The 14,304-nt window shown below is 43.3% G+C and overlaps 1 protein-coding gene across 9 annotated transcripts in view; it reads right to left on the bottom strand.

Moving 5' to 3' along the window:
* Positions 1–14,304, bottom strand: part of PPP2R2B (protein phosphatase 2 regulatory subunit Bbeta) — a 689,017-nt gene that overhangs the window by 296,695 nt on the left and 378,018 nt on the right. For 3 of the 9 annotated variants that reach the window (XM_082454200.1, XM_082454198.1, XM_082454199.1), the window contains one exon: positions 856–1,049. The exons of 3 other annotated variants lie outside the window; for them this stretch is intronic. In XM_082454200.1, coding sequence (XP_082310326.1) covers positions 856–1,049 — 194 coding nt within the window. 3 more of the 9 variants (XM_082454203.1, XM_082454206.1, XM_082454204.1) reach the window with 3 other exon arrangements.

The raw sequence follows: 14,304 nt of genomic DNA, 5'->3' as shown, positions 1-14,304 counted from the left end.
AAATGAGATTCCACCTGCTGACTTTCCTTTCCTGCCTGCACCTCACTCAGGCTAATGTCAGAACAAGCTGGGGGGTGGCGAGGGGAGGGGGAGAGAGAGAGAGAGAGACACGACAATTTCACCTCTTGGCAAAGCTCAGCTTACTGAACCCTCTTGCTTTCTGCTGGCTGTTGATTCAGCAGAAACTACTGCCGCAGAATTCATAATGGTGATTTTTAAAGGCCCCACTGATCGCATTGCTCGCCCCACGTGTCACACTCATTCGCTCGCCGCCCCAGCACTGTTTCCCCAGCCACCTTTTTATATCTTGCTAATGCACTTCCAAGGGGAGCGGGGTTCGCCCTTTTTCAACGGGCCTTTTGGGCTTTTGATTGTCTAAGCAGGTAACCCGGCCGGAGAGATGAACGGGCAGGAAATGAAACCATGCCCACCCTTGCAGCCACTGAGAGACACATCATTCCGCTCAGGGAGGGGCGGACCCACGGTCCTCTCAGGCCCCCTTCCTTCTTATCTCTCCCCTCACCCCGACCCCTGCATACATATTCGGGGAGGGGGTCATTTGCCTTTTGGGGGGTCATTTTTCCAGCTGGGAGCCCCACCCTGAAAAACCTCATCCCCGAGGGCCATTTTAACTCCCGTGGGCGCCGGGTCCACCTGCTGCTGAACGCCCGGCTCGCCTCGCGGAGCCCGGATGGATGTGGGGCGCACCCGCAGCTGCCCCTGCGAGCCGAGCCCCCGCCCCAGCCCCGGGGCCCGGAGGAGTCTCCGCCGCTACTCGCCCGGCTGCCCGCGGAGCTCAGCGATCCGCAACTTGCGCCCTTCCCCAGCGGCGGAATGCGGCGGGGCTGGCGTTACCTTCGGTCGCATAGCTGTGGTCGCGCAGGAAACTGTTGTTGATTTTGCGGGTATCAATGTCCTCCTCCATTGACAGCAGGCTTACTTGCGTGGGAACCAGAAGCCGGCAGACAAGTATCCATGATCCCTCCCCGCAGCCAGTCTCACAGGAGAGGGGGGCAGGGGAGCCAGTGGGACTGCACCATGGTCCGAGCCTGAGGAGGAGACGGGGAGGCGGAGAGAGAAAAAAAATAAAAACCCGGCAATGGAGCTGTCACCTCCTCCGCCCGGGATCTCCGAGGCTGCGGCGGCTCCTCCCGCGGTGCGCTCACTCCAGCTCCAGTGCCCGGCGCGGATGCTGCGCCTGCCTCCGCTGCCTCCGGGTGCCAAGATGCGCCGTGCCCCGAGGGGTCTGGGCCCGCCCGCCGCCCCGGAGGCGCTCACAAGCGGGGCTGGGGAGATGCCCAACAGGTTCCCCTCGTTGGCAGCCGCTCCGAAATGCAAAAGAGATCCCTCCTCCCCCTGGGAGAGCGGGCAGCCGCGACAAAATGGTGCCTTTCTGGACCCGAGCTGCAGTGGCGAGATGGCAGGGGCAGGATTCAGGCGGGCCCGGCCCGGATGAGGGTGCTGGTCCCACGGGAGGGCGGCTCGAGCTGGCGGGGGCTCGGCAGCCGGCGGGGAGCCGGGCAGGGCGCTGCAGCCGGCGCCAGCGCACTCACCCTCACACCCACACGCGCGCACTCGCAGCTGCCGCTGCTGCTGCAGGAGGAGGCTGGAGGCGGCTGGTGCATTGAAGGCGAGGCTCCTCCCAACCGCGTCAGCAGCCCCAGGACTCTTCCCCAGCAGCGGTGGTGGCCGAGGCCGAGGCTGCGGCTGCTCTCTGCTGCAGTGGGGCGCACGCAGCCGCGAACCCGCACCTGGGCAGCGAGCAGCTAGCTTGCAGGTTGACGTGAAAAGCGTAGACGCGCTCTTCCAACCTCCCTCCCCCTAGCGCCACGCAGCTCAGGGCGGCGTTTACTCCAGCACCCAGAGTCCCTAGCTCGCTGCCTTTCTCCGGACACCTGTGCTTCAGGACCGCAAAGAGAAGTAGGTTCCCTTGGGTAGGCAGCAAGTCTACATCCCGGTCCCTGTTGCTCACCCTTCCATAATGCATGTGGTCTCTGGATGAAGTTCAAGGGCGAGGCCTGGGGATCGAAGCCTCACACAGAGAGGAGAGAACGCTCATAGCCTAGCTTAAGCCCTCTCTGCGCTAGGCATAGATCGGGGAGCTGGGGCCAGAACTTTTCTGCGGATCACACCTGACTTCTCCCTTTCAAACAGAGTCTAAAACCTCTTCTACCTGTAGGCGTCTGCGTCTACACTGGCAGAGGGAGGAAGAGGGCTGAGGTATGAATCTTGTCAACATAATCAGTCTGAAAAAGTCCACGTTCCCTAGCCCTTTGCACTTAGTTTTGGACAAACAGCTCCAGGCCCCCCTGCGGGTTTTGCTTGTGAAGACACAGCACTGCAGGAACCACTGACATTTGCTCTCCACGTGAAAGGTACAGTGGAGCCCTGCACCAGCAGAGCGCCACTGCTTCCCTGAGGGAATTTCAAAGATCCAGTGAATACCAAAAAGAGGCCTATCTTCCTACTTCAACTAGGAGGAAAATACAGAATGCCACCGCAACCCCCATTTTTCCCGAATCGCAAATCGCAAATTCCATATTTGAAAGAAAATGAGATCGTTATTGTTATGAAACAACTACAATCATTTCTGAAGCAACCCAAATCACTAGAAAGCCAGTTTGGAAAAGAAATGCCCCCGATTTCCCCTTGCAGAAGACATTCGTTTCAGTGGGTGTCACTGCAGGGAGAGACCTCGGGAGAGACATCCGCGAATGTTTTGCTCAGTTAAGCTCCACCAGTTTAGCTGGATGAGCCCAGAGGGACCTGTGAGTTAATTATATACATACAATGCTTCGGCTAACACAATTTAGAAAGTATTTGAAGTCAAAAAAAAAGGGGGGGGGGGAAACAAGTCCTTAACTGAGGTTGGGAATTGCCATTAGATTTCCATGAAGAACAGATGCTTCTGGCAGGTGGAAACTGGCATTGTCCTCATCTCCAGAAAGCAACCGCATATCTCTGGGAGAAGAGAGGAGGAATATTCTTTGATATAATTTGGGGCGGGGAAGTTCATCTTACAGTAGATTCCATTTTATTCTCATGTGTTGGTGAAGTCTTTCCTACTTGTTTGACGATTTGTGCCAAATTCACATACGGAATTCCAGGAACAGATGAAGACTGGTGCAAATTGATTTAATCCACTTCAGCTCCAGTTGCCATGGCTGCTTCTTCACATGGTGAGCTATATCCATCACCAAGGCTCCAGAGGTCAGCTCACCTGTAGTTACATAGTCCAGCTTCTCTTGCAGGTAGGCATAAGGGGGGGGTGGAGGGGAAAGGGGAGAAAAGCTAAGTTCATCTTAAAGCGGCGAGAAGACATCTTGCTTTGAGTTGAAATGACCTTACGTTGCCACTGGAGACCTTGGAGTAGTATTTGGGATATTCTCACCCATATCTTTCTAGAACGTGGGCTAGATTGGAACACAGTTGCAAGATGAATCAGGAAGGCCCAGTCTCGTTAGCCAGGCTGTGCTTGAGGAATTTTCCACTGTAAGCAATGGGAGAAGTGTCCCCTCCAGAGATCAAGCCTCTGGGTTTACTAAATTTTCCCTTTCCTGTTTCCTACAAAATTCTTCCTGCATTTATTTTATTCAACAGTATAGGCAATATTTTCCTAAGACACAAGTTGTGAGAAGGCAAATTAGATGGCTCTCCATTAAGTAGATTAAGTAGATTCCAAGGTTTCTATTTTGTGAACCACTCTTTTCTGCTATGGGCAGTGGGGAACGATCCCCTCCAACCAAAACCAAGAAAAATACAGCTGTTGGCTTTGTTCCTTAACACAACGATGTGCGGTAAAGGAGGTCAGGGAGTGAAGGAAGCCCTGTGCAATCCTGTAGTTGTAAGAGGACTACACAGACCATTTCTAAGAAGATGCTCTGACCTTCTTTCTGTTCCTCCAATGTGCCAAGTTCTTTCCAAAAGCTTTTGGCATTTGCACATGCCATTCATTCCCTATGCCCCTTCCTCGTGTTCCTGGCATTCTTCAGCATCACAGCTGAACTGTCCCTACTTCACTGAGGCATTCCCTGGCCTCCCTATAGTCCCTGCCCCTGGTATTTTGTCTTAACATCTTTTTTTTCCTTCTTCATGGAACATTTGCCTTTTGTAATATTTGTTTACTTATAATTGTCAACCATTCCACTATATCTCTGCTATTAAGAGTCTGGCACTTAGTAGATGCTCAATTATATTTACTGAATGGAGATAAATATTTCATAGATGAATGAGTAAATTACTGAATTTGTTCAGTGATATTTAGGTTTTAAAGCTCTACCTTTATTTAAATTCTTGCCCCCCCAAACCCAACAACAAAGTGTGTTGTAAGCCAGTAAATTTCTAGCTTGTAACTCCTATTCCTATTGAAATAACTGTCCTACCCATTCCTGCATGCATATGCACCAAAAATATTTACTGAGCACTTAATATATGACAAGAATTATTGTAGGTGCTGGGATACAGTTAAAACAAAACAGAGTCCCTTTCTTCACAGAACTGAAATTCTATCATCTGATTTTAGTAATATGAGCTTTCTTGGAGATACAACAAATAAACTATAAATTAACAGACCCAGAGCATAATGTTAAGTGTCAAGACTCTGATATCGAGCAAAGCTGATTTTCTGTCGCTTATTATTATGTCCTTGAGCAAGTTACAAGATCTCCCAAGCCATGTTTTTTTTTTTTTAATCTATAAATTAGGGAGGAAAAAAAAGTTAATGGAGTTATTATGAGGATTAAATGAGATAATACTTGGAAAGAATAGACTGCAATCACTTGCTGAGTATTTGCTATCACCACCACCAGTACTATGGAACAAATATTTAAGTACCTACCATGTCAGCCACTGGGATAGGACTAAAGATTCAGCAACATCAGTGCTGAAGATATACAGTCGTCTCTGCCATCATGGAACTTAGTATCTAATTTACAATTTATGGAAAGGGGGCCACAGGCTACAAAAGGGGCAGCAGAGGATGCTCTGAAAGGCTGGCCTAATTCAGGCTTGTGCTTTACACAGAAAAGGGCAATTACAAATACACAGCCTTCTTAAGTTACACAATCTAGCGTGACAGCACGGGAACACATTCTTTTTTTCATCACCTTTATTATGTTCCCCCAATGCTCTCACATACCCCTAGCCCAGTTAAGTCAGCCCTGCCTACATTGGAAACTAGTTGCAGGTCATGCTGTCCAATTAGCACATTAAATATCTACAATTTTATGAAAACCTTTGACCTAAGCCTGTCTAGAGATTCTTAATATAGGCTTTAGGTGTCAGACAGTCCTGATTTTTTTGTCCCAGCTCAGGCATTTATGAATTTCATGACCTTTGGCAAGTAATTTAACATCTCTAGCCTCTGTATTTGCAACATTGGAAGAAAATAATAGGAACTACTTCACAGAGTTGTTGAGTGGCTTCAGAGACATTGTAAAGAAAGTGCCTAATACAGGCTTGGCCCATAGCCAGACCTCACTAAAATGTCGCTTTGGCCTCCTGGTAGTGGCTCATGAGGTCTCCACTGGCAGAGAATTGGAGAGATGCACTACAAGTCAGTCATGTGAACACAAGTGACCTAGAAACCTGAGTTTGCCACCTAGCAATCTGTCTTAACGAGCACTAGACACTGGATATAAGAGATTTTACCATCTTGCAGAAAGCCCTTTATAAGCCACGAAGTCCTGTGCAAGTGGAAGGAATTAGGATTATCCTTTCTTGATTTTCACATTATGTAAGTGCAGACCTAATCACGTTTGTCTATCATGGAATCCTATGGAATTCCTCTCTAGGATCATTCAGCCCCAAATGCACAACTGTCTCTCTGAGGTGGTTTGCATTGACTGCCCAGAGGATGACCTCTTGAGTTTCTAGCAAGGTTTGCAATTCTTTATTGTGCATGTTACAACGTGTAATAAATACCACATGAGTGAGCCTTTAACATGGCATTTAACCTAGGAGAAGAAAACAAAACATCTTGCCTTCAAAATGTTGCATTAATTCTAGATTCTGGATACTTAGTGGATTTCACTGAGTACAACATTCCCTCAATTATGCAAGTCCAGCAATTTATGAGAAGAAACAGTGGTATGCTAGAGCTGGTATGTGCTGGCTGTTGAGAGCTGATTCTGTCGATTACACACATCTTTTTTCCAGCTCTGCTTTGAGTGACATCATGTTGGTAGCTTAAAATCTGAAATCTGCCATGGTGGGTTATTTATATCATAGAAGTAAAAAAAAAAAACCTATATAAATCAGGGCTTTGGCTTTTCTGCGGGGGTGGGGCTGGGGGGTGGGAGAGCTGATTGTTAAACATTTACCGCTCCAACAGTAGAAATACATTAATTGCTGATATAGCTTTCTACTTATATGTGTTACCTGTGCAAAGTTCCTTTCAATTCCTCGATACCAAGTCTCCCAAGCTGTGTCAAATTCTAGAACATTCCACCATCTGATCAAACTTTGGCCATAATTTAAATAACTCTTAAAAATCCTACCTTTACCATAAAACATTCCCACAGCCTTCAGAGGAAACCTGATACATTTGTTTGATCCCCTTCAGGCTGGTTATGAAATTGCCACAGTGGATCTGTGAGTGATGGCCACTGCAAGGCTCCTAGATCCGATGAAAATTATTGAGCCACTGATATAATATTAATAGCTAATGCTTATCGAGCATCTATTATGTACTAGGCACTATGCAAAAGGTTTCACTAGCATTATCTCATTTAATTCTAACAACAGCCCCTATGAGGTAAATTATCTCTATTTTACTAAGGCTAGTAGAGAGAAATAATATATCCAAAGTCAAACAAATAGGAGCCTGGCTCTGTGTGTGTGTGCGCGTGTGCATGTGTGTCTGTTGGGTGGGTCAAGGTCACAACAGAAACTTAGAGGTCTTTTTCCAAACCACCCACCACTAGAGTCTGATCTGTACTTCTTAGAAATGAATAGCCTCTCAGTTGAAAATCACTCCTATTGTGTTGGTGAGGAGGTGGCGAAATTGGAACCCTCACACTGCTTGTGGGATTGTATAATGGTGCAACCACAAATAGTTTGGCAGTTCCTCAAAATGTTAAACAGAGTTGCCATATGACCCAACAATTCCACTTCTAGGTATACACCCAAGAGAACTGAAAACGCATATTCACACAAAAACTTGTAGATGAATATTCTAAGCAGCATTATTCATAATATCCCCAAAGCGGAAACAACCCAACTATTTATCAACTGATAAATGGATGAATAAAATGTGATATATCTATATAAAGGATTATTACTCAGCTATAAATAGTAATGAAGTACTGATACATGTTACAACATGGATGGACCTTGAAAACATTATACTAAGCAAAAGAAGCCAGTCACAAAAGACCATGTATTGTAGGACTCCGTTTATGTGAAATGTTCAGAATGGGCAAATCCATAGAGACAAAGTAGATTAGTTGCCAGGGGCTGAGGTGGGGGAATAAGAGTGACTACTTATGGGTTTGGGATTTCCTTTTGGAATAATGAAAATATTCTAAAATTACTTAAGGGCAATAGCCGCACAACTCTGAATATACTAAAACCCACTGAATTGAATACTTTAGAAAGATGTTTCAAAAGGTACAGACTTCCAGTTATAAGATAAACAAGTACTAGAGATGTAAAGTACAATATGATAAACATAATTAACACTGTTGCATGTTATATATGAAAGTTGTTAAAAAAGAGTTAATCATAAGAGTTCTCATTACAAGGAAAATTTTTTTCCTGTTTTTTTTTTAAATTTTGTATCTATATGAGATGATGGATGCTCACTAAACTTATTGTGATAATCATTTCATGATGTACATCAAGTCATGCTGGATACCTGAAACTTATACAATGCTGTATGTCAATTGTATGGCAATGAAACTGGAAGAGAAAAAAAAGAGTGTTTCAATAAAGCTGTCATTAAAGATTAAAAAATCTCTGCTGTCAGAAACCATCATTACCTCTAGGAGTATGACGTATCCCTCAGGTTAATATTAGTGCAGAAAAACTTAAATGCATGTAATGACAAGTACAGATATTCATGTCATGTTGTTTAAAAAAGTCAAAAAAACAATGTATACTGACTGGTCCCCTTTTTTGGTCAAAAAAATGTGTGTATGTCAAAAGGAATATATGAAAATACTTAACAGTGGTTTTCCTTGTGGTTCATATTCTTGTCAAAGAAAATTTAGATCTTTTTTTTTTTTTTTTTTGGCTGCACAGCCCAGCATGTGGGATCTTAGTTCCCCAGCCAGGGACTGAACCCATGCCCCCTGCAGTGGAAGCAGGGGAGTCTTAACCACTGGACCACCAGGGAAGTCCCCATGTATCATTTTTGTAGTAAGAAAATGTTTTAAAGGTTTTTTTGAATGTTATGAAATACTTTTTAGATGAAACTTTGTATTGAAAAGGTCAAAAATCATTTTGTGCACACCTGAAAATTGAGAGACACTGATGTAAATGTGTATGCTATCAAATGCACAGAACAGCTCTACCCAAAAGTAATACAATGCAAGACACATTTTTGTTTGTAAATTTTTCAAGTTGCCACATTAACAACTGAAAAGAAACAGATAAAATTAATTTTAATGATGTTTAAATTTTTTGAAACCAAAATGAAAATATTTTATTTAATCCAATATGTCAAAAATTGATTTCAACATATATAGAATATAGAATGATTAACGATATATGTACACTTTTGTTTTTAATGCCAAGTTTTTGAACTCTGGTGTGCATTTTGCACTTGACAGCGCCTCTCAGAAAAGGCATATTTTTAGGGCTCAATAACCGCACATGCCTAGTGGCTAAAGCACAAGTATAGAGGAACTATTCCAAAAGTGTTATTCCACTCACAAAATGAGTTTTATTGTATTCTTCCAAAGGAAAATTTTCATCTATCAAGGACTTGAATTAGACAGTAATACTAAAACCAAACCAAGCAACTTTAATCTGATGAACCTCACAACTATTTAAAGTAATACAAACTGAATATGAAAAAATATATAGACATACCCACATGTGTACATATATATGTAATAGTAAATTTGAACCCAATCTCCATTTCCCCCTAAAACTAGTAAGCTGAATTAATAAAATGATAAAAGATCAAGACTCTAAAAGTGCTAAGATGATACTACATAACAATACATACCAGATAGCAAGAAAGATGTAATTCAGTCACTGTATAGTTACCGCCCTAATAAGCCAACGGTTTAGTTCAACACCTATGGCTTCAATGCCAGCCAGTAGAAGAAGCCAAATAACCAGATGCCACTACTAAAAAAGGAATTTTCACAGCTGGGTATCTGGACTCTTATTACAGCCACTAAAGGTGGAGAAATTTAAAGGTACAGTTATAGGAATCCGGCTGAAAACTATTACAGTCTTTTAGTTTGTATCAGAGAGTAGAAATGTGTGGTCACATGATCAGTGGCGTGACTTCTGAAGACTTATTGAATTAGATGCACCACTGCCTTTAACACTTGCATGCAAAACAGTTTTGTGTGTACAGTTGAGCGCTCTCTCCTTCCTAAACACACTTTCTTCACTGATTCCCAGGTACCACCCTCTCTTGATTCTCCTATTACCTCAATGCACACTCCTTCTCAAGCTCATCTGCTGTTCCTCCTCACTGCTTGCCTTGACCTCTACAAGCACCCTAGAGTTCAAAGTTCTCAGATTTCTCTATCCACAGTCCCGTCCGAGGTGACCTCGTCCAATCTCATGGCTTGCCACTCACTTGATGATAAAACCATACGACCCAGCATTCCCACTACGGGGCATATACCCTGAGAAAACCATAATTCAAAAAGAGTCATGTACCACAATGTTCATTGCAGCTCTATTTACAATAGCCAGGACATGGAAGCAACCTAAGTGTCCTTCGACAGATGAAAGGATAAAGAAGATGTGGCACATATATACAATGGAATATTACTCAGCCATAAAAAGAAACAAAATTGAGTTATTTGTAGTGAGGTGGATGGACCTAGAGTCTGTCAGACAGAGTGAAGTAAGTCAGAAAGAGGAAAACAAATACCATATGCTAACACATATATATGGAATCTAAAAAAAAACAATGGTCTGAAGAACCCAGGGGCAAGAAAGGAATAAAGACGCAGACATAGAGAATGGACTTGAGGACACGGGGAGGGGGAAGGGTAAGCTGGGACGAAGTGAGAGAGTGGCATGGACATATACACACTACCAAATGTAAAATAGATAGCTAGTGGGAAGCAGTCACATAGCACAGGGAGATCAGCTCGGTGCTTTGTGACCACCTAGAGGGGTGGGATAGGGAGGGTGGGAGGGAGACGCAAGAGGGAGGGGATATGGGGATATATGTATACGTACAGCTGATTCACTTTGTTATACAGCAGAAACTAACACACCATTGTAAAGCAGTTATACTCCAATAAAGATGTTAAATAAAAAAAAAAAAAAACCTCCTAAATGAATACTGAGCACAAACCTCTCCACTGACCCCCAGGCTAATAACACCAACAGCTGATCTGGTATTTCCCTGCTATCCACCAGGCAGCTCAATCCCTAATGGCGCCCCTGCCAGACCTGCTCCACCTCCTGTTCCTCAACTCCTCTCTCACTCCCTACATCCTTCCAGCCCATCAGCAAATCCTGCCAGCTCTAACTTCAAAATGCATCCAGAAACCAACCACCCCTCACCACTTCCACAGCTACTACCACGCTCCAACTACCAACGCATCTCATCATGATAGTTTCAATAGACTCTAAGGAGTATGCGATCCCTCCTTTGCCCCCCTACAGAATAGTTTCTGTGCAGCAGGCAGAATGGGCTTTTTAAATGCAAATCACGTCATGTCACTTTTTTGCTCCAAGCCCTTTATTGGCTTCCTACACATTCAGAGTGAAATTCTTTTAAAATGCTGGCAAGGTTTGGCCCTTGCTATAGCTCTATTTTTTTTTTTTTTTTCACTTCTCACCTACAGCATCACCAACTCTTGTCTCAACCTCCTTCCCTCCACCCCACACACAGACACAGTGGCATCCTTATTGTCTGCCAAACACACCAGGAAGAAAACTCCCACCCTGGAACCTCTGCATCTGCTGTTCCCACTGGCCTGACGCCTTCCTTCAGTCAGCAGCGTAGCTCAGAACTTCACCTCATTCAGCTGTCGCTCCATAATCAACATTTCTGAGATGTCTTTCTTGACCACCTTATATAGGGTAAAATAGCACTCCTCCCTACCAGCAACCCCAGCCCCTGTGTTGCTACCTGACAGTATATTTTTTGGCTTTAATTATTACACGAGGACATAATATTCAGGGAGACAGGGGTGTTTTTGTTCTCTGCACTATATCTGGCCCTAGTAGAGTGCCTGGCACATACCAGTTACTACTTTTTTTTAAGAGGGTAAGTAGAAAGGTATTAGACAATTAAGTTGACTTAACTCCCCAGTACTTTAAGGGCAATATCAAGGGGAGAAATTACTACTCTCTTTTAAAAGTCACGGGGATATGGAGAAAAGGGAACCCTCATGTATTGTTGGTGGGAATGTAAATTGCTGCAACCACTATGGAAAACAGTGTGGAGATTCATCAAAAAAATTAAAAATAGGACTACCATATGATCCAGCAATTTCACTCCTGGATATTTACCCAAGGAAAACTAAAACACTAATTAGAAAAGATATATGCACCTCTGTGTTCATTGCAGCATTATTTACAATAGCCAAGATATGGAAACCACCCCAAGTGCCCCTCAACAGATGAACAGATAAAGATATGGTGTATATGTGTGTGTGTGTGTGTGTGTGTGTGTGTGTGTGTGTATAAAATGGAATATTAGCCATAAAAACAATGAAATCTTGCCATCTGCAACAACATGGATAGACCCAGAGGATATTATGTTTAGTGAAATAAGTCAGACAAAGAAAGACAAATACTGTATGATTTCACTCCTACGTGGAATCTAAAAAAACAAAACAAACAAACAAACAAAACAGAAACAGAGTTATAGATACAGAGAACAAACAGGTAGTTACCAGAGGAGAGGGGGCTAGGGGGAGGAAAGGAATAGGTGAGGAAGATTAAAGAGGTACAAACTTCAGCTGCAAAATAAAAGAGTCGTGGGTATGAAATGTACAGTGTGGAGAATATAGTCAATAACTAAGTAATATCTTTTATAGTGACAGATCATAACTAGACTTATGGTGGTGATCATTTTGAAACATATAGAAAAAAATCACTATGCTGTGTAACAGGCAGTAACATAGTGTTGTAGGTCAATTATACTTCAAAAACAAGAAACCAAGCATACTGGGCTTCCTTGGTGGCACAGTGCTTAAGAATCCACCTGCCAGTGCAGGGGACACGGGTCGAGTCCTGGTCCGGGAAGATCCCACATGCCGTGGAGCAACCAGACCTGCGAGCCACAACTACTGAGCCCGCGTGCCACAACTACTGAAGCCCACGTGCCTAGAGCCTGTGCTCCGTAACAAGAGAAGCCACCGCAATGAGAAGCCCGCTCACCGCAATGAAGAGTAGCCCCCGCTCGCTGCAACTAGAGAAAGCCCGCGCGCAGCAACGAAGACCCAATGCAGCCAAAATAAAATAAAAATAAAAAATAAATTAAAAAAAAAGAAACCAAACATACAGACAAACTTATGGAAAAATATCAGATTTGTGGTTACCAGAGGCAAGAGGTAGGGGGAGAGGGAATCGGATGAAGGTAGTAAAAAAGTATAAATTCCCATTTATAACATAAGTAAGTACTAGAGATGTAATGTACAACCTGATCAATATAATTAACCCTGCTGTACATTATATATAAAAGTTGTTAAGAGTAAATCCTTAGAGTTCCCATCACACACAAAACTTTTTTTTTCTATTTCTTTAATTTTGTATCTGTATGAGATGGTGTATGTGCACTAAACTTATTGGGAAAATCATTCCATGATGTATGTAAGTCAAATCATTGTGCTGTACACCTTAAACTTATACAGTGCTGTACACCTTAAACTTATACAGTGCTGTATGTCAATTATATCTCAATGAAACTGGAAGGAAAAAAAAAGTCCCAGGGGCCAACCCTGGGTAAGACTGAAATAAGCAAGCTCCTTGATCCTCTTCATCTTCCTCATCTCCATTTTTCTGCTCTGAGGTGGGCCAGGGCAGAGCTGCAGAAGGGCCTGCATCATCCCCCGCTGACCCAAGGCTGCAGAGGTCTGGGAAGACAGCCTTTATGCTCACTGAGAATCAGCGTCAATCATCTTCTTCCTACACCACCACATTCTGCCTCTTTCTCCTTCTTTGGAAGGAAATTTCCAAGTATTGGCACCTTTGGAAGCCAGAGGACATATCACATAGTGAACTTAGCTCAGCACGTGGGAAAACATTTTCATAAATACAAAGTGCTGCGCAAACAAGGATAACACCCTGGCCATCACTATACTAGAGGAAGAAATTCTAGAAGCTGAATTCAAGAGCTCGATGGACCTTGAACTTATAAGCAAGTCTGAGTATATTTTAAAACTCCATAAATATTTATGGAATAAATACAGAGTGAAAATAATTACATTAAACATCCCTCAAATAGAGACCTCTGTAATTTCCATCTGGCATCTGCAGCACTACAAGAATGAACGAAGTATGATAACAAAAGTTTATGCATTTACATCTGAAAAGTAGCATAAGGCCTTGGAGCAGTGACTTTAACGTGTTGGGGGTCACAGATCCTTTTGAGAATTTAATAAAGGTTTTGAATTCTCTCCCCAGAAGAAAACATAGTGTAGAGCACTTCTTGCTCCCAAATGCTGACTCATCACATCTATTTCATGGACAGAAAAAGAAGGGGGAAGAAAAAAGGACCTAGGACCAAAGAGAGGCCCCAAGTTGAATGCAAGTTTAAAATTACACTGTCACTACCTCCCATCTATATTTTTATAGGGAGACTAATAATAGCTAACACATACATAGCTCTTAATAGTACTGAGGTAAGGCCAGATGTGAGACTTCTATATAAGATGGGTCCCTAAAGTATAAGAGGAGAATGGTTGAAGGCAGGACTTTTGAGAACCAGACAGCTTGAGTTCAAATCTTGGCTCTGATGTTTCCTAGCAGTATGATGTTGAGCAACTTACTTAATCCCCCTGTGCTTCAATTTCATTTGCAAAATACCAATAATAGTATCTTCTTCAAAGGGTTGTTGTAAACATTAAATGAGTTGATATATATAAAATATTATGAAACAGTCCATGGCACATAATACACACCTAAACAATGTTAGCCGTTGTTATGAGGCAC

This window comes from Balaenoptera physalus, assembly GCF_965194825.1.
Source record: "Balaenoptera physalus genome assembly, chromosome: 3".
In the NCBI taxonomy this organism is placed as follows: Eukaryota; Metazoa; Chordata; class Mammalia; order Artiodactyla; family Balaenopteridae; genus Balaenoptera; species Balaenoptera physalus.
The sequence above is the reverse complement of the archived record's forward strand: the minus strand, read 5'-3'. Positions and strand labels throughout refer to the sequence as shown.